The sequence below is a fragment of the Kogia breviceps genome, chromosome 12 (genome assembly GCF_026419965.1).
Source record: "Kogia breviceps isolate mKogBre1 chromosome 12, mKogBre1 haplotype 1, whole genome shotgun sequence".
NCBI lineage: Eukaryota > Metazoa > Chordata > Mammalia > Artiodactyla > Physeteridae > Kogia > Kogia breviceps.
The window spans coordinates 20,733,492-20,757,495 of record NC_081321.1 but is presented as its reverse complement, the minus strand read 5'-3'; the positions used below and the strand labels follow the sequence as shown (position 1 = coordinate 20,757,495).

General features: G+C 39.6%; 1 protein-coding gene across 2 annotated transcripts in view; it reads left to right on the top strand.

Moving 5' to 3' along the window:
• The window catches only part of ITPR2 (inositol 1,4,5-trisphosphate receptor type 2), a 526,733-nt gene that overhangs the window by 126,045 nt on the left and 376,684 nt on the right, over positions 1-24,004 (top strand). For both annotated transcript variants that reach the window (XM_059081164.2, XM_059081169.2), the window contains 4 exons: positions 5,657-5,701; positions 17,526-17,677; positions 22,941-23,040; positions 23,575-23,735. In XM_059081164.2, the coding sequence (XP_058937147.1) occupies positions 5,657-5,701; positions 17,526-17,677; positions 22,941-23,040; positions 23,575-23,735 (458 nt within the window). The remainder of the gene's footprint in view (positions 1-5,656; positions 5,702-17,525; positions 17,678-22,940; positions 23,041-23,574; positions 23,736-24,004) is intronic.

Genomic DNA, 24,004 nt, shown 5'->3' with positions numbered 1-24,004 from the left:
AAGCCCTAAAAGATTCAGGAACCTCCACATCACTATGTCTTTTTTCCCCATCTTTAGAAATGTATTTTTTGGATTCATCCTTAGTCTAATTACTTAATTACTGTGGTTATTATGGTTAGAGTAGGAAATCAGTAGTATAATTAAAACATACATTAAAGTGTATATTTACTTGGCCTTTAGTTAATATTGGTGAATTTATGTAGCCATAGATTTGTTTGGGTGCTTCTTCCTCCTCTTTCTCCTTCCTCGTCTTCCTGTTCTTCTTCTCCTCCTTCTCATTATTATTATTATCACTTTAATGAATTTACTGAAGCAATAATTTTACTTATTTTTTAATATTTTAAAAAAATTTATCTGTTTGGCTGCATCAGGTCTTAGTTGCGGCACGCGGGATCTTTGATTGCAGTGCACGGGCTTCTCTCTAGTTGTGGCCCGCGGGCTTAGTTGCCCCGCAGCATGTGGGATCTTAGCTCCCCGACCAGGGATCGAACCCACGTCCCCTGCATTGGAAGGCGGATTCTTAACCACTGGACCACGAGGGAAGTCCCTGAAGCAATAATTTTATATTAAAAAGGCCACACTGCAGCCTGTGAGACACAAGGTGAGGCAAAATCTAACTGATCGGCACCGTCTTTAGTATTGTTGACAAAGACACGAATATATAAAATTTAATGACATGTAATTAGTATGATTAGGCTGTAGTCATAGACTTTTCTCTTTTACAGATGAGGACCCTGAGTTCCATGGAGGTTAGGCGACCTTTCCTAAGGCCCATGGCATTTCCTTCCAGACCAGAGTCTGGGATCCGGTTCCACACACATCCCTCAGGAACTGAACTGGGGGATCCTAAAAGGGTGAAATGTGTGAAGCCAATTTTAGAAAGTAACATTGTCTTTAAGGTAGAATATGACCTATGTCTTAAAGGGCATACATGACTCCTGTTTGACTTAGGTACGTTAATTCCTGTTTCTGTACACATTATAGTTATGGATACGTCATGGATTCCAGCATGAAGTTAATATACTTTACTGTGTCTTTAACCAACTAGTCTAAATGCTTACTGAATGAGAACTTTGACCATAAGGTATATCCTGGTTAAACATGTTACATATCTTTTGAATATAATTTAGCTATAATTTTAGTATGTATTTTTTAATTTAAAAAGAAAAGTCTGAATTCTTCAAACTGAAAATAAAAGAATATAACACAGTGATCCTTTTTAAAAAAAAAAGTCATTTTCTTTTATTTTTATTTGGCTGCACCACATGGCATGTGGGAATCTTAGTTCCCCGACAAGGGATCGAACCTGGGCCCTGGGAGTGAAAGCACCAATTCCTAACCAGTGGACCGCCAGGGAATTCCCTAAAACAGTGATCCTTGACTAAAAGAGCTAAATAAACCACTTCTGTGCACTATGCTGACCTTTCATTACTACTGAGTAAAAGTGTGTCTTTTTGAGTTTGGTTAATCAGTAGACAGGAGGCCAGTTAAGTCACTGTCTTTTCACTTTCTACCTTTCACTGTTGGATTCCAAAAGCAGGAATAATACTGTTTTGGAACTGATTCCTTTATTCATAATTCAAGGGAATTTAAGGAGCCTGAGGTACACATCTCCATAGAAAAATAAAATTCAGCCTCAGATCTCCCCAATTGCTGGCCTAGTACCAACAGGCAACTTGTAACTGGATTCCTGTTTTATCATCCCCCCCCCAACCCCCTTTGTCTGTCTGCTCTGAAAATTGAAAGACTGCTGTCCATTGGCTCTTGGACTTGGTTCTGCCTTCCAGCCACTCCTTTCCCTTAATCCCCCACTCACTTTCCGATTTGTTTAACTATTTGTTTAACCACAGTTTAGTTTTGTCTGTTCTTAGATTTCATATAAGTGGAGTCATACCATGTCTGGCTTCCTTCACTTTAAAATTGAGATGTAATTGACATATAACATTGTATTAGTTTCAGGTGTACAACATAATGACTTGATATATATACATGACATATATCTATACTGACATGATTACCACAGTAAATCTTGATAACATCCATCACCACACATAGTTATAAATTTTTTTCTTGAGATGAGAACTTTTAAGATCTACTCTCTTAGCAACTTTCAAATATGCAATTCAGTATTATTAAATTAGTCACCATGCGCCGTCACATTACCAGGACTTATTTTCTTGTAACTGGAAGTTTGTGCCTTTTGACCCCCTTCACCGATCTCTCCCACTCCCACCCCTGCCTCTGGTAACCACAAATCTGATCTCTGTTTCTATAAGTTCGTTTTCTGTTTGTTTGTTTGTTTTAGATTCCACATATAACTGAGATCATACAGTATTTGTCTATCTCTGGCTGACTTATTTCACTTAACATGACGCCCTCAAGGTCGATCCATGTTGTTGCAAATGGCAGGATTTCCTTTTTTATGGCTGAGTAATATTCCATGGTATATATTTTTGAGATCCACCCTTGTTGTGTACATCAGCAGCCCATCATTTCATTGCTGAACAGTACTCCATTGTTTGAATATGCCATATTTTGTTCATCCATTCTCCTGTTACATGATATGCATTTTTGTCTAAGCCTAATTTCTGGCCCTATTTTATGTCCCTACCATTATTCCTGCCACCTTTCCCATTATCCTCAAATGAATGTGCCTGTTTTAGTTGATTTTCCTGGAATATGGTTACCTCTGCATACACAGTTCTTTCTTTAGCTTAGGAGAGCTTTATTTTCCATAATCTTTGATTATTGCTTGTATTCCACTGATTTTCTCTTCCTTCTAGTATCCTGGTTGCTCATTAGTTGATACCCCATTCTCTGGTCCTCCGTGACTATTTCCTTTTTCCTAATTTTCATTTCTTTACACCTTTCCTCTATGGTGAAAGATAGCCGTTCCATTTTTATTCTTTGCAGCACTCATTTCCAGTAATGTCAACTATGCTTGTTCCTGCTGCCGACATGGACTTTAATTTTGTATTTATGTTCTCATTGTTATTGGGATCCTCCTTAATTTAACTTCTTTTTATATTGTGATTATTTCTTATATTACTTTATTATGTATCTGATTATTTTTATGTTATAGTTTTCTGTTCATCTTCTGCCGCCTTCATATGGAGGCAGTGTTTACTTGCACTTTCTTGAATATGCCAAACCATTTCCTGAAAACTTATTTTGTATCATACCATGGACAATATTCAGAAAGACTCTTGAGAAAGAATTCCCCCCCATTTTAACATACTTTTTAACCAGTCCCATGTTGTTTTTTCCTGCTTTCCTCCCTAATTGTCCTCAGACAAGTGAGCTCCATGCAGAAGCAGAACGGTTGAGTGGACGGTCTTTTTGTTCCATTTCTTTTTTTCTCAATCCTCTTGCTAAATCTTCAGCTGCAGGGCAGCCTGCAGGGTCCTGATGTACTTCCCAGTTCCAGCAGGTGTCAGCTCTGCGTCCCTGGACTCTCTTGAGGTGGCTTCTCTCCCCGGCCCCTCTGCTATTTTTCCTTTATTACACAGTGTCATTCCAGCCCACAGCAGCTACGGTTCTTTCTCTTCTTGCCCTTTCTTCAGACAGCGCTTCTTAGAAAGCCCTCTGCCATCATCTGCTCCCTCCGCTTTCTGCCCACTTGCTTTCTGAGCTTTGTTGTATCCCTCTGGCCATGAGAAGACAGAGAGAGGCAGTGGAAAGTGGGTGGGAGGACGGGGGAAACGATTTTCTGCTCCGTCTCACGGCAGCTTCTCAGTGATGGAGAAGCACTTCTGTATAGGTTTTTGGTTGGTGAATACTCGGGGTCTCTGGGTTGGGGGCACGTAGTGGAACCACAGCAAGTATCTTCTGAACTGTGTTCACCTGGCCACTAGCTTGAAGTCAGGTTGAGGTTTGCCATGAGATGACAACTGGGAAGTTATTGCCTCTCCCCCAGCACTATCGGCTTTATAATTACTGTCAATTCGTTGATGATTTGGGGTTTAGATGGTTTTCAACCTTAGTCTTCAACGAGATGGAGAGTATTTTGCTTTGTTTTTGATCATTTTCAGTACCGTCATTAATATTTAGTGAAAAGTTGGGAGGGGCATGCCTCAGAGCTACTAGCCAAGTGTCATTCTGAGAAAGACTCCGAGCCTTACATCTTAAATGGTGACTTTAACTACCTGGGGTTGTGTACTGTATACACCAACTGATTCACATTAATAGGATTACATTCAATTGGACAGCTTGTTATTTTGAGAAAACACCTTCTAAACCAGATGCTTTACACATGATCAGCGAGGACATCTTTTTGAAACTGTGTAGTCAGATGGGAGTCAGGAGTTACGGACGCTAAGCAGCTGGAAATATGTGGAACAACAGGCAGCATGTCCAGAACTCATGCTTTCTCATTGGAATGACCCCTAAACTCCACAGTCCAACCCAGAGACATGTGTTCTTTCATTTTTTTAACATCTTTATTGCAGTGTAATTGCTTTACATTGTTGTGTTAGTTTCTGCTGTACAACGAAGTAAATCAGCTATACGTATACATATATACCCATATCCCCTCCCTCTTGTGTCTCCCTCCCACCCTCCCTATCCCACCCTTCTAGGTGGTCACAAAGCACTGAGCTGACCTCCCTGTTCTATGCAGCTGCTTCCCACTATCTATTTTACATTTGGTAGTGTATATATGTCCATGCCACTCTCTCACTTCGTCTCAGCTTACCCTTCCCCTCCCCGTATCCTCAAGTCCATTCTCTGGATCTGTGTCTTTATTCCTGTCCTGCCCCTAGGTTCTTCAGAACCTTTTTTTTTTTTAGATTCCATATATGTATGTTAGCATACGATATTTGTTTTTCTTTCTGACTTACTTCACTCTGTATGAGAGACTCTAGGTCCATCCACCTCACTACAAATAACTCAATTTTATTTCTTTTTATGGCTGAGTAATATTCCATTGTATATAGGTGCCACATCTTCTTTATCCATTCATCTGTCGATGGACACTTAGGTTGATTCTATGTCCTGGCTATTGTAAATAGAGCTGCAATGAACATTGTGGTATTATGAATTACCTCTTTTTGAATTATGGTTTTCTCAGGGTATATGCCCAGTAGTGGGATTGCTGGGTCATATGGTAGTTCTATTTTTAGTTTTTTTAAGGAACCGCCGTACTGTTCTCTATCTCTCCATCTGTTTGAGACATGTGTTCTTGTTTGTTAGTTTAAATAGTCCTCATGCATTAGCTGACATAGCTGATATATAGATCCTCTTTCGCTTGACTTTCTTTTCTTGTGTGTATAGCACGTGGAGCATGATCTTGAATCATTGTTAAAACTTTCCTTTGGTCTATTTTTAGAAATCGGTGTCTGCATTATTGGTCAATAGCAGATTTTGTGGTGGGCAAAATGAACTCTCTTGAATGCTTCTTAAGAGGTGGTGAGACTGTCAGCTCTCACTTGTTCAAAAACGTCAACTGTTTGATACAAACAAAGGCTATAAATTTGGCATTTTAACTGTTGTCTCCTGCAACTAGGGTTTGAAGGTATTTACTAACCATTTCTTTCTTAGCCTCTTTTTATGTTAAACTTAGTTAAGTGTACAATAGTGTACTGGAATTAAAGATCACTGGTCTTGTTAATGCGCTTTTAATAGCAATTCAAAACTAGCTTTGTTTTTTGTTTTTTAGCTTAACCCTGATTATCGAGATGCCCAAAATGAAGGAAAAAATGTGGTGAGTAGAAGTGTCTTTTTCCCCATCAAATACAAGCATATTATTTATATTTTATATGAACAAATTGAAAAGTTATTAGAAAATTTGAAGACTAGGGCTATGAGAGAGATTCTGCAAGTAGAGGCTGTGGATCGAAGATAAAATAAATGATGATTTGGCTTAGATTATAAGAAGATGACCAGAAGTTGGTGTTTAGGGAGATTTCCAGCAACTTGGAGGCCATTTATGATAGACTGCTGAAGGCAACTGGATTTGGGAGGTATGGTGGGTCTAGGTTTAGTTTTCAGAAGTTCATAGAAATTAGGAAGGAGGAATGGAGTTGTGGCATAATATTAAAATAGGACAACAGAACAATCCTTTTCAATTCAAAATAATTTGGTTTCTATTTATGGGGAGAAATTGAAGTGTTCAGTAACTAGATAATTCTAATTTCTAATAATCTACAGTGTGCTACTAAAAAAAATTGCAATCTTATTTTAAAGCCAGTTTTCATTAAAAATACTTACTATTATTTATCCTGCTCATCTCATCATAATTTGGAAAGAATATGACTTAACAATGGCAACATGATTTAATTCAATAGAAAATTCATAGGGGAAGGGAGTTACCAGTGGAGTTGGGGGTGGTTTATGGGTGAAACTGTATGGTGATAGATGGCAACTAGTCTTGTGGTGGTGATCACTTTGTAGTACGTAAGATGTCGAATTGTTAATGTTGTACACCTGAAACTTACTAAAAAATTTAGAAATTCAAGATATTTTGATGTGATCCAAATAAAGCCTGGATGATACGCTGGATTGTTTTTTTTTTTTTTTTTTTGGTGTTTGCTATTATCATTTGGTGTTTCCTATTTTTTTTGGTGTTTCCTATTATCAATCATTTTTATTATTGTTGTTATATCAATATTTTTGATTACTCCTGCAGCTACTGTCCACTGCCCCATGGTGTCTACTGCCTTTTCTGTGTGTGACTCTCAGCAGGGATGGATTTCTTTAAAAGCAATTTAGCCAGGTATTTTGATATAAAATAGACACAGTCTATAATACAGTTTTGTTAGGAATTTTGCCATCCCTTTTGGAACGGGTAGGTATTATTACTGCATCACCCCAAATTCTGCTCTTTGATAGAAACAGTTGGAATGTTTCATTAAAATGACTACTGTTTTACATTGGTGCACAGATTTACGTTTTAGGAGGCTATGGGGCCGATCGATCAAATAAGAATTTCTGGACCTGAGTCAATCCTGTTTGACTCCTCTCTCCATATGATTATCATGTTTACAATAGAAATAAGCTGAAGTATCAGGTCACTGACCTGGTGAAAACTTTAATTTGTGTCAAAATGTCTTTAAATGTAGAAGTAGGTTTGTTAGATCCATTGGATCTTTTATTTGTGATTCAATTTTATCCGCCTGTGTGGGCTTTTCTCCCCCTGGTTTTCAAATAGCTGCACCAGGATTGTTGGGTCCTTACCTTCCTATGACTTAGGAAAATGCTATCAGTAGCCATGTTTAAAAAGCAAAGTGTGAATCATAGTTTCTTTGGTTCTTCCTATAATCTTGTCGATGGTCTCAATGGTTTCCAGCCAGAGACCACCAGGAAAATACCCATACAAGTGGTGTTTATAACTCACTGCACGTGTGCACACTGTGGGGAACCGTGCTGCTTCTCAGTAAGAAGGTGTTAGAAAAAACATCTTACAGGAATTGGGCTTGTGCGATTGATTCTGGGGAAGATTTAAAGAAGTGGGGCTTTGCTGTGGATGGGAATGCTGTTAGGAAGAGGAGGTATCTTAATACATTTTATCTGTGGGTAGGGCAGGCTAGATCTGTAATTGCTGTAAGAAGCAGCAGTCACTCATATCCACCAGAGGAGAGGAGAAGGGTTGTCATTTTTTGTGGCCTGAACGACATTCACAGTCTGTCCGTGTTCAGATATGGTTATGGAGTGGTGGTGCTTTGTCTTGATCCATTCCAGTCATGAAGTGACATGTCTGGTGTTGCTGTTTTGTGAAATTGTCCATATTCACCAGGAGAACACCATGGCCCGGCTTGAATGTCAGGCCAGCTCCTAGCAACACCAAGGCCTGGCTCATACACCAGGCCCGCTGTTGGATGTCGGGGACTGCTTTTCTCTTTGTCAAGGTTTATTTCTGTGATATTCTGTGTGACTTCTTGAGCATGTTGTAGAGACAGCGGAGCTCTACTGTAGCACCGCCATGAACTTGTGTAGCCTTGGACAAGTCAGATAGCTTTCCTGAGACTCAGTTTCTTCACCTGTCTGATAGGATGAGGATGTTTGCCCTACATTTCTCACCTGCATGCCATGGGGATAAAATGCTGGCAGACAATGGAAAACTCTCTGAATAAAAGATGTTAGTAGGCTAAAAATGTAAGTTGTTTCTATTAAAAGGTCATCATATCAAAGCTTCAAATTGTGCAATTGAATTAAATCTCTGGCTCATCTCTTTTTGGCTACATACCATTTGGAGATGCTACTGATGATTCTGGGCAGAGCTGAGCGGGAGAATATAGTGAATGAAGGTTTATGGAGCAGCACAGAGCATATAAATAAGTAATAAATCCACGGTGAAGTTTACTCTTTGTGTTAATCAAGCTTTTGATTAGACTTGCTAAATTTTTTTCCTTTGTATTCTGAAATACAGTTTCTTTATCCTCCTCTAAAGGTGAGAAACAGCACTCTTCTGTGTAAGCAGTGTTACTAGCAATACTTTAATCGCATACAACATAGGTGGGTTTGCTTTTGCTGTAGAATTTTATGACTGGATCTCATCTGTCATCTCAGACACATCCAACTGGAGACATCTGATTTCTTCTCTCTAAAACCCCTAGCTTGAGAGTAAATAAAACTGAGAATATGTAACGGCAAAGCTAACAATATGGCCTCTCATTTTATACACCATTTACCATCTAGCAATAATGATGTTTCTGTCTAAAAAAGAAAACAGAGGGGCGTTTAGAGTGTAGCCTGTGAAAAATGAAATCAGTTTCCCAAAACAATGCTATCTCACCTCACATCTGGTTTCCAGTAACACTGAGTTCCCTGTGACCATGCTAATTATTTTCTTTCCTAATTTTCCCTATGTTGTCTATTTAATATCCAGTTACTATTTTTCCTGTAATTTAGAAACCTTTATCAAATGTTGCCTTCCATTTTTGAAGTTTCAGAGGTTAATGGATGGTGCTGCCGAAATGAGGCGGAGTGTGTCAGAGCTCCATTAAGACCCAAATAGCTGTGTTTATCCTACAAAGAAGCCTGTTATTTCCAATCTTACAAATGTACAGCATCCACAGGGACCCTGTAAATATTGGAACTGTATCAAGCCCAGCTGGGAACCTGAAAGTCGTTAGTTTTTTCTCCGTGAAAACCGGCATCTTTTCAAACGGCTCTTTGAAGGAGATTTTTCTGGAATAACGCCACCCATTTTAACATTACCTTATTTATGTGGAATGTGATCTGATTTTTCCAGGGAATGTCTTTTGTCTGTGCTGGGGACCCTCAGCCTCAGCAACACTGATATATTGGTATTCGGGCCAGATCATTCTTGGTTGTGGTCGGGCTGTTCTCTGCATCGTGGGATGTTTACCAGCATCTCTGGACTCTACTCACTAGAGACCAGGAGTGGTCTCCCTGTTCTCCATCCCCCATCCCCCGCCCAAGTTGTGGCAACTAAAAGTGTTTCTGGAAATTGCCAAATGTCTCTGGGGAGCCAAACGCTCTCCCTTTGAGAACGATCCGTCTCTGTGCAAAAACATACATTAAACAGAGATGTTCTAGGAAGCATGAACCTTTGCTGAAATAGACTTGAAAATTCTATTCTTTTGGGGGAGGGTATCAGATTCTGAAAGAAGACCCGCAAATTTCTTTGAGTTTTACTATGTATTCCTCAGTGGTAAGATGATAAGGAAAAGAAAGAAAAAAGGGTCACACTGGGAATTAGTTTGAGAGAGCACCCGATTGTCAAGGAACCGTGGCAAGAGAAGAAGTGTTTGCAGCTTTAAAAGGCAGGGTTGTGTCTGTTCCATAAAGTCTGCAGTGAGAGCCCCAGAGGGTCTGGACCAAAACACAGATGCCTACACATCGTTATGCTACCGTGGCCACAGGTCCGAATCGGCCCTGAAGACGCGGACGCAGACATTGTTTCTTACCGAATGTCTCTGGCTCCTCCCCGCAGAACTGATATGTGATGTCTCTGCTGAAAATGCGATGACTCACAAATGAGGCAACAGAGAAGGTGTAACAGGAGGCTACCTGCTGTGCGCCGCGGGCCGGGTCCCCAGGAGCTAGAGAAGCTGACGAGCCCTTAGCATCCTCTGGCTTCTCACACGGGATTTTCGATTTGTATAATCTGCGAGGCTGTGTGCCTTTCCTTCCAAGTGAAAATGCTAGTCTTCTAAAAGCCCCGCAGACTAGGTTAACATTCTGCAGCCCAGCATTCCCTAAGTTGAGAGTGTTGGGAGACTGAGATGCTGTTAAATTTAACACCTGTTTAAGCTCTGTTGTACTTTAATGTCTTTTCATGATGCAGAGAGGGAGGGCAGTGTGCTTCTGTAATTCTCTGCAGAGAACTAGTGTTTTGGGGTCTTTTTTCTTACTTAAAAAGAGATGTGGGTTCATAAACAAAAGCCGCAAGCACACAATTTTGAACAGAACTGCCTTCATATTTTAGAAATATTATATTAATTTTCTTGATATTGAAGCTTGATCCATTTATTTAAAAACTGTATACTTATAACTCATTATTCATATTTCATTATTTCAAAAAATCCAAGGGGCTGGCTTGAAGTTTACTGTCAACCTGCTATGACAGCTTGTTAAGCAAACTAACAGAGTACAAGAGATTAATAGCAGAATGTTTAAGACTATAGCACTGTTTTAAAAAACTTCTAAATATGTTAGAAGCTCTTATTCACACATAAACAATTGTTATGCTATTTATAAATGGAACTTATCTATTCATTAAATATCTATTATTAAATATTATTAAATATCTAATATCTTATCTATTCATTAACTTATCTATTCATTAAAGCTTTTTTCCTCAAAGACCTAAGCAGGTTATTTGGGGGTACATTCCACTTATCCTAGGTAATTAAAATTAAACCACAGGTCTTAAATAGGATGAGTAACTTAGAGTGACCGCTTTTAGCTAGCCCTAATAAGTGAGGTTTCTCTATGGAAAAGATTTTTATTGTTCACTGTAAGAGTGTCAAAATCGAGAGGGCTTTGACTATTCTTATCAGGATCCCACAAGGGAGATATTACCAAGGGGGGTGGGGTAGGAGGGCAATCTCTTGGAACCTGAATCTGCTCGCCTTTAATAAGTCTAGAAAATTCATTTTATTAACTTTTCAAAAGGGGGAAAAGGACAGTGCATACAGGAGGATTGATTCCACTAAATGAATTCACAAATGACTGATGTATAAACCACAGTGCCAACTGTCAGTTGCTAAGTAGATCTAAATCCTTGGGTCAGTTAGTGCATTTTCCCTGAAGGAAAATCTATATCAAAAGCTAAATTATGATTAGAAGACTGGCGTGGAGAGCTCAGGAAATTAGATGACACACATGCCTTTCAGGGATATGGAATTCCTCCAGGAAAACCGGAATACTAATTTGTTTCATCTACCCTAGCCTGCAGTGAGAGAAACCGTCAAATTCTTGTTCATTGACTCTCCGTTTGTTTAGGTTACATGCTTATCTTCTGTTAATAGAGCCTTTCTTCAAATATGGTTCAACGTAATTGATTAGATTTTATTGTCCTTAGCTAAAATCATATTTTAATTGTGCCTTTCTAATACTCCATTTAAATCACTTGTGCTCAAACCCCTGTGCCTACATATTCACAAAAATCCTTTGAGTTTTTTTCTACAACTGACTGATCTCGTCCATTATTTTTGCATTCTTACATTCTGAGGCAATCTTCCCTCACATGTATTATAATAACACTCATTATGTTGGTGGTTCTTTCTTTTGGCTGCAGTAGCATTGTCAAATCCAGAAAAGAGCTCTTTCATAATATTTCTTTGTGACTGTAACTCTTCTCGTCTATTTCTCCCCAAGTTTTCATGTTAAGATGTAATAAAAAACAAACTTCCTTTTCTTTCTTTTAGAATTAGCACTTCCTCTTCTTAAATCTCCCCCTTCCTCTTTCTCTGCCTTCTTCCTCATCATAGTGACTCTTATCTTCAATTTCAGATGTCACCACCATTTTTACCATTGGGAAGGAGTTCATAGTTGCACATGGTATTCTACTGGGCCCTATGTAAGACGATTGTGTAGATCTTCTTAAGACCTTCTTGACTCAGTTATTTGGGGTCAGGCAGAAGTGTGATCCCTGTGTCACCATGACATTTCAGAACCTCCATGGAAGACTGCTCCTTTGCTATCCATATCTTAGTATAACACCTGGATTTTCACGTTGAGTTGCATGGCAGAGATCAACGCAACAACACACTTTTTTTCCATTGGTTTAGTTAGTTTGTTCATTCGTTTGTTCCTTCCCTCCCTCCCCCTCTATCTCCCCGTCTCCCCCATCTTCCCCCCTCCCCCTCTCTTTTCTTTCCTCTCTTCCCTCAGTAGCTTTATTGAGATATAATTCACATACCATAAGAATTCTCACATTTAGAATTACAGATCAGTGGTTTTTAGTATATTCACAGAGTTGTAAAACCATAACCACTATCTAATTTTAGAACATTTTTACCACCCCCAAAAGAAAGCCTGTATCCACTAGCAGCCCCTGGCAACCTGGATCTACTGTCTCTATGAATTTGCCTTTTCTGGACATTTCATAGGTGGAATCATGCAATATATGGCCTTTATTTCATGGCTTCTTTCACTTAGCATAATGTTTTCAAGGTGCATGCAGGTTGTACCATGTATCTGTACTTCATTCCTTTCATGGCCAAATAATATTCCATTTGGTGCATGTACCACATTTTGTTTATCCATCATTTGGATGATGGTTCTTTCTACTTTCTGGCTTTTATAAGTAAAGCTGCTATGAACATTCAGTGCAAGTTTCTGTGGGGTCATATACTTTCATTTCTCTTGGATAGATACCTAGAATTAGAATTGCTGGTTATATGTTTAACATTTTGAGGAACTGCCAAACTCTTCCTAAGTGGCTATACCATTTTGTGTTCCTCTAGCAATATATGAGTGTCACAATTTCACCACATCTTAACGCTTGTTATTGTCTGTGTCTTTGACTATAACCATCCTAGTACATTTTCCTAATTAGTAATGATATTGAGCACCTTTGCCTGCGCTTCTTGGCCATTTGTATGTCTTCTATGGAGAAATGTTGTCACATCCTTTCCTCAATTTTTATTTATTTATCTGTATTTATTTATTTATTTTTGGCTGTATTGGGTCTTTGTTGCTGTGCGTGGGCTTTCTCTAGTTGCGGTGAGTGGGGGCTACTCTTCATTGTGGTGCATGGGCTTCTCATTGCGGTGGCTTCTCTTGTTGTGGAGCATGGGCTGTAGGTGCACGGGCTTCAGTAGTTGTGGCATGCAGGCTCTGTAGTTGTGGTTCTTGGGCTCTAGAGCGCAGGCTCAGTAGTGGTGGCACACAGGATTAGTTGCTCTGCGGCATGTGGGATCTTCCGGGACCAGGGATCGAACCCGTGTCCCCTGCACTGGCAGGCAGATTCTTAACCACTGCGCCACCAGCAAGGTCCCTTCTCAATTTTTAATTGGGTTATTTGTCTTTACAGCTATTCAGTTGTAAGTGTTCTTTATATATTCTGGATACAAGTCCCTTATCAGATATATAATTTACAAGTATTTTCTCTCAGACTATTTTTTTTTAATAGACACTTTTTAAAGAGAGTTTTAGATCCATAGCAAAATCCAGTGGAAGGTACAGAGGGTTCCCACATAGCCCTGCCAACACACAAGTACAGACTACTATCAACATTCCTCACCAGAGGGGTACATTTGTTACACTGGTAAACCTGCCTTGACACATCATTATCACCCAAAGTTCATAGTTTACATTAGGATTCTCTCTCAGTGTTGTACATTCTATCAGTTTGACAAAAGTATAATGATATGTATCCACCATTATAGGATCATGCAGAATAGTTACACTGCCTTTAAAATCCTCTGTGTTTTTCCTATTCATCCCTCCCTCCCCCAATCCCTGGCAGTATATTCACAATATATTTTTATTGTGTCCATAATTTTACTTTTTCCAAATATCATATTTGGAATCACACAGTATGTAGCTTTTTCACATTGGCTTCTTTCAAGATGCATTTAAGCTTTCTTTGTGTCTTTTCATAACTTGATGGCTCATTTATATTTAGTGCTGAATAGCATTCCATTGTTTGGCTGTCCCACAGTTTATTTACCTACTCACCTACTGAAAGATTTCTTGGTTGCTTCTAAGTTTTGGTAGTTATGAATAAAGCTGCTGTGCAAGTTTTTGGTGTGGACATAGCTTTTCAGTTCATTTCGGTAAATAACAAGGAGCATGATTGCTGAATCATATGGTATGGAATGTGTTTTGTTTTGTGTAAAACCACTGAACTGTCTTCCACAGTGGCTGTACCATTTTGCATTCTCACCAGCAGTGAATGAGAGTTCATGTTGCTCCTCATCCTCGTCAGCATTTGGTGTTGTCAGTTTTGGATTTTGGCCATTCAGTAGGTGTATATGCTATCTCATTGTTTTGAGTGATATGTCATTAGAGAATTTGCTATTCCCTAATGACATTTGATGTTGAGCATCTTTTCATGTATATATTTACCCACCTGTATGTCATCTTTGGTGAAGTGTCTGTTCAGGTCTTTTGCCCATTTAAAAATTGGATTATTTGTTTTATTATTATTGAATTTTAAGTGTTCTTTGTATATTTTGGACACCAGTTCTTTATCATATATGTCTTTTGCAACAGTTTTCTCAAAGTCTGTGGTTCATCTTCTCATTCTTTTGAGAGTGTCTTTCACAGAGCAGAAGAAACTGGTTTTCATGAAAACCAGTTTATCAATTATTTCTTTCATGGACATTGCCTTTGGTGTCATATTTTTCTTGTACACTACTATTTTTCTTCTAGTGTCCACACTCATTTCCCTTTCTCCTTCCCTCATTCCTACTTTCTCATTCCAGCTATTTCTCTTTCTTTAGACTCTTTCTCCCAACCCACTGTGAGAGTTGAAATATAGGAAATAGACAAAACTGTACAAAGGCTGTCTAAATTTCAGTAGGGAATAATTAAAGACTAATGTTTTCAAGACCCAAAGGAATAAATTCCAAGTTATAGTATTTCACTAGACTAGTTGCTGCCAGAGATTTATTTGGAAGAAGTCGTTTTAGCTCACAGATTGTCTATAAAGATCCTTCCCGAGCTTGATATTCCATGAGCCTAAGCTGTTATGTTACCCAGGCAGCCTTCTTTCCTGACTTATTTGTCTGGCCAGAACACTCTTATTGGGTTATTTAAAGACATTTAGGTTTTCCTCTCTCAGGATGTGATGGTATTTTTGCCCTTCAAAGACTGTTGTCTTTAGTTCACAGACTTCCATACCCTCAATGCAGATCACTGTGAAATGGGTCTCCTGACCCATGAGAATTTTTTCAGAAGACCTAAAGAAGGTTATTTTTTAAAAAATAAATTTATTTATTTTATTTATTTATTTTTGGCTGCATTGGGTCTTCGTTGCTGCGCACGGCCTTTCTCCAGTTGTGGCGAGCGGGGGCTACTCTTTGTTGCGGTGGACGGGCTTCTCATTGCGGTGGCTTCTCATGTTGTGGAGCATGGGCTCTAGGCATACGGGCTTCGGTAGTTGTGGCACGCGGGCTCAGTAGTTGTGGCTCGCGGACTCTAGAGCACAGGCTCAGTAGTTGTGACGCAGTCTTAGTTGCTCCGTGGCATGTGGGATCTACCCGGACCAGGGCTCGAACCCGTGTCCCCTGCATTGGCAGGTGGATTCTTAACCACTGCGCCACCAGGGAAGGACGTTCTTAACCATGAGTTCATGCCTGCCCTTTGAGGAGTGACTCATTCAGTGCTTAAGGGCTGCAGACCAGGCCGCTGGCTTTGGTTAATTTGGACTGAGGCATGGCTAGTTGAATATGGGGTTGAGCATTCACTATAGCACCCACTGCTTCCCTTGCCTTCCTCTTCCCCACTCCTTTTTCCCTTTTTATTCCCTCCTCTCCACCTCCTCTCCCTCCTTCCTCTCTCCCTCTTCTTACCTCCCCCTTTTTCTACTCTGATCCTCCCCCCCTCCATCCTCTTTCCTTCTCTCCTTCCCTCATCCTTCATCTCCTGTAGGTAACTGCATCCATGTCTTTATTTAAAGGAAATAATGCTCATCTTCCTCTCTCTTAAATTTTTGTGGTAAGATTAGTGAGAACAGTCAAGGGAATGGTTTTGGTATTGTGAGAACTTTTGTATAAATTCAGAAGTGGGGTTTGCTTACTTCTTTTACATTTCCTTCTTTCCTATTTCCCTATACTCACTTCTAGTGTATAGTAGGTTAAGTATACCTTTTTCTGATGAATGAACATAGTTCATATTTGCTGGTAAGAAAACTGTTATGGGGGTTAAACCACCTGGGGAGAGTTTTCCAGACCCCTGTCTTCGTATAAGTCTGAACTTAGATCTCTGCAGAAAGCATATAAATCAAAGATGACAAGAGCTACCAGATACTAGCCTATGTGAGATTTAGCAGATAGCAGTCCTGTTCCTTCTTAAGAACACTGGCAGTTCCTCTGCCCATTCACAGTTAACTGGTGCTACCAATTTGTGCACCATTTACAGAAGACACCAGCATGAAACTGCAAGGGTTTACTGATCCAAGGAAAATGATTTTCACAGTCTTGGGATGGAGCCTCAAGTGAATGTTTTGGAATGATCAGGTGTAGTATTTCATTGTCATGGCAGCCTTTAAAGAAATGCTTGTCTTTAGATATGGATGGCTTTCGCTTGCCTTTGAGCATCCCTTCCCACCTATTTTCTTTCAACTTCCTGTGATCGTACAATGACAATTCTTCTCTCACATTTTCAAATTTAATTTGATTTAATAATTATATGTAAGTAATTATATTTATGTACTTTATTACCAAGCTTATATTACGTTTGCTGTATCATGTTTTGGTTTTCTTATGCATCATATTCTTCCATGGGACGCTGGAACTTGGGGAAGTTCGAGTGAAAATACATAATCATCAGTCTTGTGTTGTTTTCTGCTTAAAATGGTAGGAGTGTACTAGAAATATTGACTGAGTTTCACATCATCCTGAAGGCTTCTATTCCATTTGATTTCACTTTATATGCCATTATAGTATGTTCTGGGATCTAACGGAATGAGCCAATGAACTGAATGGGAATGTTGCTATTGATTCCCCTTCCCTCCAAGTTAATATCCCAGTGATTTTTGGGAGTTAGGCAGGAACTTTGAAACATTTCCATGCTTACTTTTTAATTTATGAACTCTAGATGATTCAACACACCACTTCTTCTCTGTGTTTGTTTTAAATGTGGAATGGTCAAAATTACTACTGTGATAATAGGTTTAATACCAGGGAAGGGATCAGAACTATTGTGACTGTTAGTGCCTTGATAATTTGCCCAGGTCACATCACCCCTCTGGAGTGTGTGACTTATCACTGTTAATAATAATTACCTGAAAGGTTCTCAGGCCCGATCTGCTCTTTCTGGGTGATGTGAACTGGACATCACTATAATCCAATGAAGAAATAAATGCAGATTTAAAACTTATCTTCCAATTAATTGGAGAGTTTAGTAAGAAACATATAAAAGTAAAAAACCTTGTACTTCCTCAACAGAGAGATGGAGATCTTCCAACTTCAAAGAAGAAACGCCAGGCAGGGGAGAAGATCGTGTACACTTTGGTCTCAGTCCCACATGGAAATGACATTGCATCCCTTTTTGAACTGGATGCCACAACTCTTCAGAGAGCGGACTGCCTGGTCCCAAGGTAAAAAAAAAATATGGCTAAACAATAGTGTTTCTCTGAATAATTTTACTGGCAGGATATAAAGAGAGCAAGCATAAGTGAAGAACAAGAGTTAAAAAAATCATTCCTCTTTTGTGAGTAGATTAACATAGTTTGTTTTATTCTTAAAAATAATTCAGGGGCTTCCCTGGTGGCGCAGTGGTTGAGAGTCCGCCTGCCGATGCAGAGGACGTGGGTTCGTGCCCCAGTCCGGGAAGATCCCACATGCCACAGAGCGGCTAGGCCTGTAAGCCATGGCCGCTGAGCTTGCACGTCCAGTGCCTGTTGCTCCACAGAGGGAGAGGCCACAACAGTGAGAGGCCTGCATAACGCAAAAAAAAAAAAAAAAAAAAAAAAAAAAAAAATAATAATAATAATAATAATTCAAATGTGCAGGACAAAAGAAATTCTGAAAAATTCATAAGAATCATTTATTCTTATTACTTATATGGCCTGTAGTTACTAAAATAAAAAATGATCTAGAAGCATTTCCATTAATAGTCATGGCATTTATTTTTATTATGTCAAATTTCAAATTTCATTCACTCATCATCTACTTGTTCATTTATTTAGTCATTCAGTCAACAAATCTTTTTAAAAACATTTATTTATTTTATTTATTTGGCTGTGTTGGTTCTTAGTTGCAGCACTCCAGATCTTTGTTGTGGCATGTGGGATCTCTTGTGGTGCACAGGCTCCTTGTTGTGGTGCATGGGGCTCCTTGTTGCGGCCCACGGGCTTCTCTCTAGTTGTGGCGCGGGCTCCAGAGTGCACGAGGTGTTCCTTGTGGCATGCGGGCTTCTCTCTAGTTGTGGCAGGGACTGCAGAGTGCGGGCTCAGTAGTTGTGGCACGTGGGCTTAGTTGCCTCACCGCATGTGGGATCTCAGTTCCCCAACCAGCGATCAAACCCGTGTCCCCTGCATTGGAAGGCGGATTCTTAAGCACTGGACCACCAGGGAAGTCCTTCCGTCAACAAACCTTTACTGAACATCATTTCCATTCCAGGCATTGCCCTTGGCATTGGGAAGAAAACCATGAGCAAACTGGTTATGAACTTAAATTCAGATGGGAGTAGGAGGCAATAAACAAATAAACATAAAATATAAGGTCAGGTAATAAGAATGCTTTGAAGAAAAATTGAAGAGTACGGGGAGTTCTATTCTGAGACCTCTTGATTTAGGACATTTGAGAAAAGATCTGAATGATTTGAAGGGTCAAATCCTCTCCATATGGGAGAAGTGTTTCAAGCAGCAGGCGCACACAGTGGAAGAATCTTGAGATTTACTAGGTGTGCTGAAGGACCAGCTAAGAAACCAGTCGGCCCTCCGTGATGGAGGGGAAAGGAGATTGTTAATGAGGGAGTCAGAACTTAATGTAAGCGAGTATTTTACATTCTTTCACTTGGATTTGATTATTTTAATTAAGATTTTTTTGTTTTGCCTTGAGCTGTCTACTTTCCAACGACGGCACTCTGATGCGATCTCTAGATGCATAGAGGAGTTTTGCCCATATATTCAGGTCTAGTGGGATGGTTCTAAGTTGTCCTTGGTACGGCATGATTGTCTCGGCCTTGGGCAGACAGCAGTGGTTAGGCTGAAGGTACCTGCTCAAAATGCAGACATTATTGTGTAGGTTACTTTCAGGGGAGGTAAAAAGTTGCTGTACTAACACTGCCAAGAAACACTGCTCCTTGGACTTCCTCGGCTGTTTCATGGCTGTTCTCATTCATGAGAAATGTAGCTGAGTCCATGGCCATACCACCCTGAATGTGTCTAGTGTTGTCTGATCTTGGAAGCTAAGCAGAGTCGGACCTGGTTTATACTTGGATGGTAGAAAGGTAGCTGAATCTTGGTCTTATATGAGCCATCTCTCACTCTGTTGTACCAATAGAAGCCTGTAAAGAAATCCCCTCTGAAGGTTTGGCCTGATGCAGGTCTTTGACTTTCTCTTCTGAGTATTGCATCTTAATAAATCCTTACTCTGACTATTCATTTTAGATTTTAACTCAGCAAGAATAGAGTCCTTCTTGAACTCTAACCAAGAAAGTTTGCTTAGGGAAATGATAGAAAGATCTTACTCTAATGTGACTAGACCCAAGACAAACCCCTGAGCCTCACTTTATATGGAAGGGTTCATTTATTAATGTTTCAGAACTGCTGAAGCCCTTCTCAGTATAGAACAGAATTTTGTATTAACATAGATTCATTTGTCATTAACTGTTTTAAAGCTAACACTAATTAACACTTAATAATGACTACTATTATAACTCTGGAGCACTTGCTGTGTGCTAAGCACTATGTCAGCTTCTTTATAAATGTCTTATTTAATGCTGGCAGCAACTCTTACAGATCAGGAACTAAGGACTTAGAGCAGTGCTTTTCAAGCTGGCTCTAAACTGGAATCACGTGGGCAGCATTGCGCCCTCTCCATGCTCTGGCCACACCAAGACCGGTAAAATCAGAGTCTTGGGGGCAGGATGCAGGCTTTACTTTTAAAAATCAGTACCCAGATGATTCCAGTGCAGGGTCAAATACTTCTCAAACTTTACACTCTGTAATCAATGCTTCTCACACTTTAATGTGTACTGAACCACCTGGGGATCTGATGGCAACTCAGATTCTGATCTCGTGGTCTAGGGTGGGGTCTGGGTCTGCATTTCTAACAGACCCTCAGATAATGCTGATGCTCCTGGTTTGCGGTCTAGACTTTTTAAGTATCAAGGGCTTGGAGCAGTGGTTCCCAGTCTTCGGTGCACGTTGGAATATCTGGGGATCTTTAAAAAATACTGATGCCTCCTCTTACTCCCAGACCTTCTGATTTAAATGGTGTGCGATGCAACTTGGGCAATAGGGTTGTAAAAGCTTTCCAGGTGATTCTAATGTGTTGCCAAGTTGGGGAACCACTGGCTTAGTGTCATTAGGTTGATTGATCCTTGTCAAGCTCATGAAGTGGAATTTGATCCTGGATTGTGTGAACTCAAAATCTGTACTCTTAACCACTATGCTACTGTGCCTTCATATTTTAGACATTCAGATTATATCAAGATTTTTTAACAATAGATTTATGTGGTGTGGGTCCTAAAGAGTTACTCATTTCCAAAATTCTTGGAAATTGCAGGTTATTATGCTCAAGTGTAGTCTCTTTAGCTTGGAACCCCGCCATCTAGGTTGACTCCATAAGCAGCTATAGAAGGTCCAGGAGTAAGAATAGGGGGAACGACACAGAGCTGGATAAGCTATGGCCCCACTTTCCAGATGCTTAAAATATCAATACAATGAGGAAGATAACTGAGTCCAAATGACATCTCCTATATAATTCCATGCAGAAGATAAGTGGTAGTACAGAGGTATTTCAGGATTGGACCTTTGCTGATTATTTGGACAAAGATTGGACCTTTGCTGTTTTAGATTTTTGAAACAATCCCTATTTCTTTTTTTTCACTTAATTTATTTGAAACTTTGTTCACGTCTTGCTAAAGCATTCTAATATTTCGTTCCAAGTGTCATAGGTGGTATAGCAGGAACCTCTGTGCAGGGCAACAGAACATCTATTACAAACATACCGTGTTTCACAGCACTTCCCCTGGAAGAGCAGACTCTATATTTTCTGGCGGCATTTTTATTTTAGTCCTGTGGGTATTATTTCCTCTAGAATATATATGTTCTTTTATTTTACCTGATAGTCGACAAGGTGGATCTTTGTGGGGGTCTCTTTTAGAAACACCACGAGAGGGACCAGGTGTGGGACTACCACTGCATTCACCAGAATGGTCAGTTACCCATTCTCTAGCTACTGCTAACAAAAATTGCTTGTAAGACATCTTATTCAGTGCAGTAACTGAATCTCTATTTTATCTACTTTTATGAATGAGAAGAATCATGATGTTTGAGAATGAATCTCTTTCCCTGAAGTCCTTGGCGTTTTATTTGATTTTCTCTTATTGCCCTTAATGCTTTCTGCCTCATGTTATATGATTTATTTATCTTATCTTTCCTACTGAACTTTCAGCAACTTGAAGGCAGAGAACGTACCTCAGTGGTTTTCTTTTAATAGATACTTTATCCATTTTGTTAAAAAAATAATGATAATAGATTCACTAAAAATGATAATATTTGAGCTGGATGAAGCTCTAGCTGTCCTTCCTAATGCACTCTCTCTCAGTTCACATATAGTTGATTCTTATTATTTCTGGAACATGAATTAGCAAATACTGACCCACTGCTTCTAAGGGAAATGCAGAGTTAGGTTCCTGCAAACCTCTGGGCACAATATTTTTGTCAATCAGTCAATACTCAACCTTATTTTATATGTGTTTTTGTTTAAAGACACCTTATTTAATATATATTGTTTCATTAGCGTTGAATTCATGGCCATCATCACTGTAACTCATGCCTGAGCGAAGCATCTCTTATATGAGTTATTTTCTCCGTAATGCGCATCACAGCCTTGCTCTATAGGAACACAAGACAGCACTTCAGCACTATGCTTAGGACTGTTTTAAACAATGAATTCACTAGTAACAGACGGTGAAAAACGTGGCACCAAACAGACCACAAAAAGACACTTGTTGACAGTATGAGAGCAGAAACAAGAAGGAAGAGCGTCGCGTTGTTCAGCCTCGCTGGGAATGTGAGTGGCAGGGAATCAAATTTTTTACCACTCCGTGTATGTCTGAGAATGACTTCCAAAGTGGCCCAAGTGTTGATTGTGGGGTTACGGATACCTTTCTGTGAGTAGGCAAATTCACAGGTATGGAATCTGCGGTTAGTGAGGATCGACTGCACTATGTACTTTTACGTGCAGATGATTAAACCACAAAAGGGACTACAATCAGACAGCAGTTTTAACTCAGATGGTTACACAGTCAGTGCCTCTTACCTTAGTATGCATCAGAATTGCCTGGAAAGGCTGGTAAAATTCTGTTGGATCTCACCCCCAGAGTTTCTGATTCAGTGGACTGGGATGGAGCCTCGGAATTTGCATTTCTAACTAGTTCTCAGGTGATGCTGATGTTGCTGGTCCAGGGACCAGATTTTGAGAACCACTGGTTTATGTAATAATACTGCATGCTTTGAAATAGCCTATGGTTCAGATATTCCCCTTAAACCACACTGATCTACACTTGAGTCAGTTACTAGTCTAAAAATATATTATATTCATATCATGTATGAAACTGGTGAATATGTTGATATGTAAGTGTGCTAATTTTTTATAATCTGTGTGTTTAATGTATTTTGCTTTTAGGAATTCATACGTTCGGTTAAGACATTTATGTACAAACACGTGGGTAACCAGTACTAGCATCCCCATAGACACAGATGAAGAGAGGCCTGTTATGTTGAAGGTAAATGTTGCTGAGCATGGTTTACTTTTCAGCCAGATGTTGTGTGAATAGGATTAGGGGGTGACTGACATGTTCTTACAATTGAGCTTTACCAGTATTAGAGATTATTGCAATTAATTTCATCAAGCACTCGTGCCTCCCACTTGCTTTAGGTAGCTGAACTTAGAGGCTTGACTGCAGCCAGGCTGTGATTCAGGACGATGCAGCAGAGATACCAAAAGAGCGGGAGCAGCATATAGAAAGGGAAGAAGATTCTAGGAGGGCATTTCCTCTCCTCTGTTGAAACTGAAGCAAAGAACATGTGTGAAAGGGATACATTTCTAGTCGGGCTTTGAAAACAAGGCAGGAAATGGGCACGGAAAATCTGTGTCCCTACAGCCTTTCATAGTGGACGATGTATGTAGGAATTACTGTGTTTGGATTCTCTACTCCTGTGTTGTATCTCTTAAACAGTACTAAGATGTGTTAGTAGTTGAAGAATATTGCGTAGTTATTTAGTAAAACAACTAATCTTAGTGGAAAAACACATTGCAGATCGGAACTTGCCAAACAAAAGAAGATAAAGAAGCTTTTGCCATTGTGTCTGTCCCACTGTCTGAGGTCCGAGACTTAGACTTCGCCAATGACGCAAATAAAGTTCTGGCGACCACAGTTAAAAGGCTGGAAAACGGAACAATAACTCAGAATGAAAGGAGGTTAGTGACTTTTTAAATGACTTTTAAATCATAGAGTCAGTTGTCAACTCTTGCAGTAGACCTCAGGTGAATGAATGACTCTAAGGGAATATGTAGAATGGTCTCCATAGCAGCACACCTGCTTCTGAATGAGCAGATCCCGGTGAGTGAATGAAAATGGTGACATTAAAATCTGGTGGAATATTTACTTTTTCCATTTTAGCTTGGCTTGAACACAGTTGTTTTTAGTTACTTTCTGGTCTTTCCTTTTCAGTGTTTCATAAGAGGTG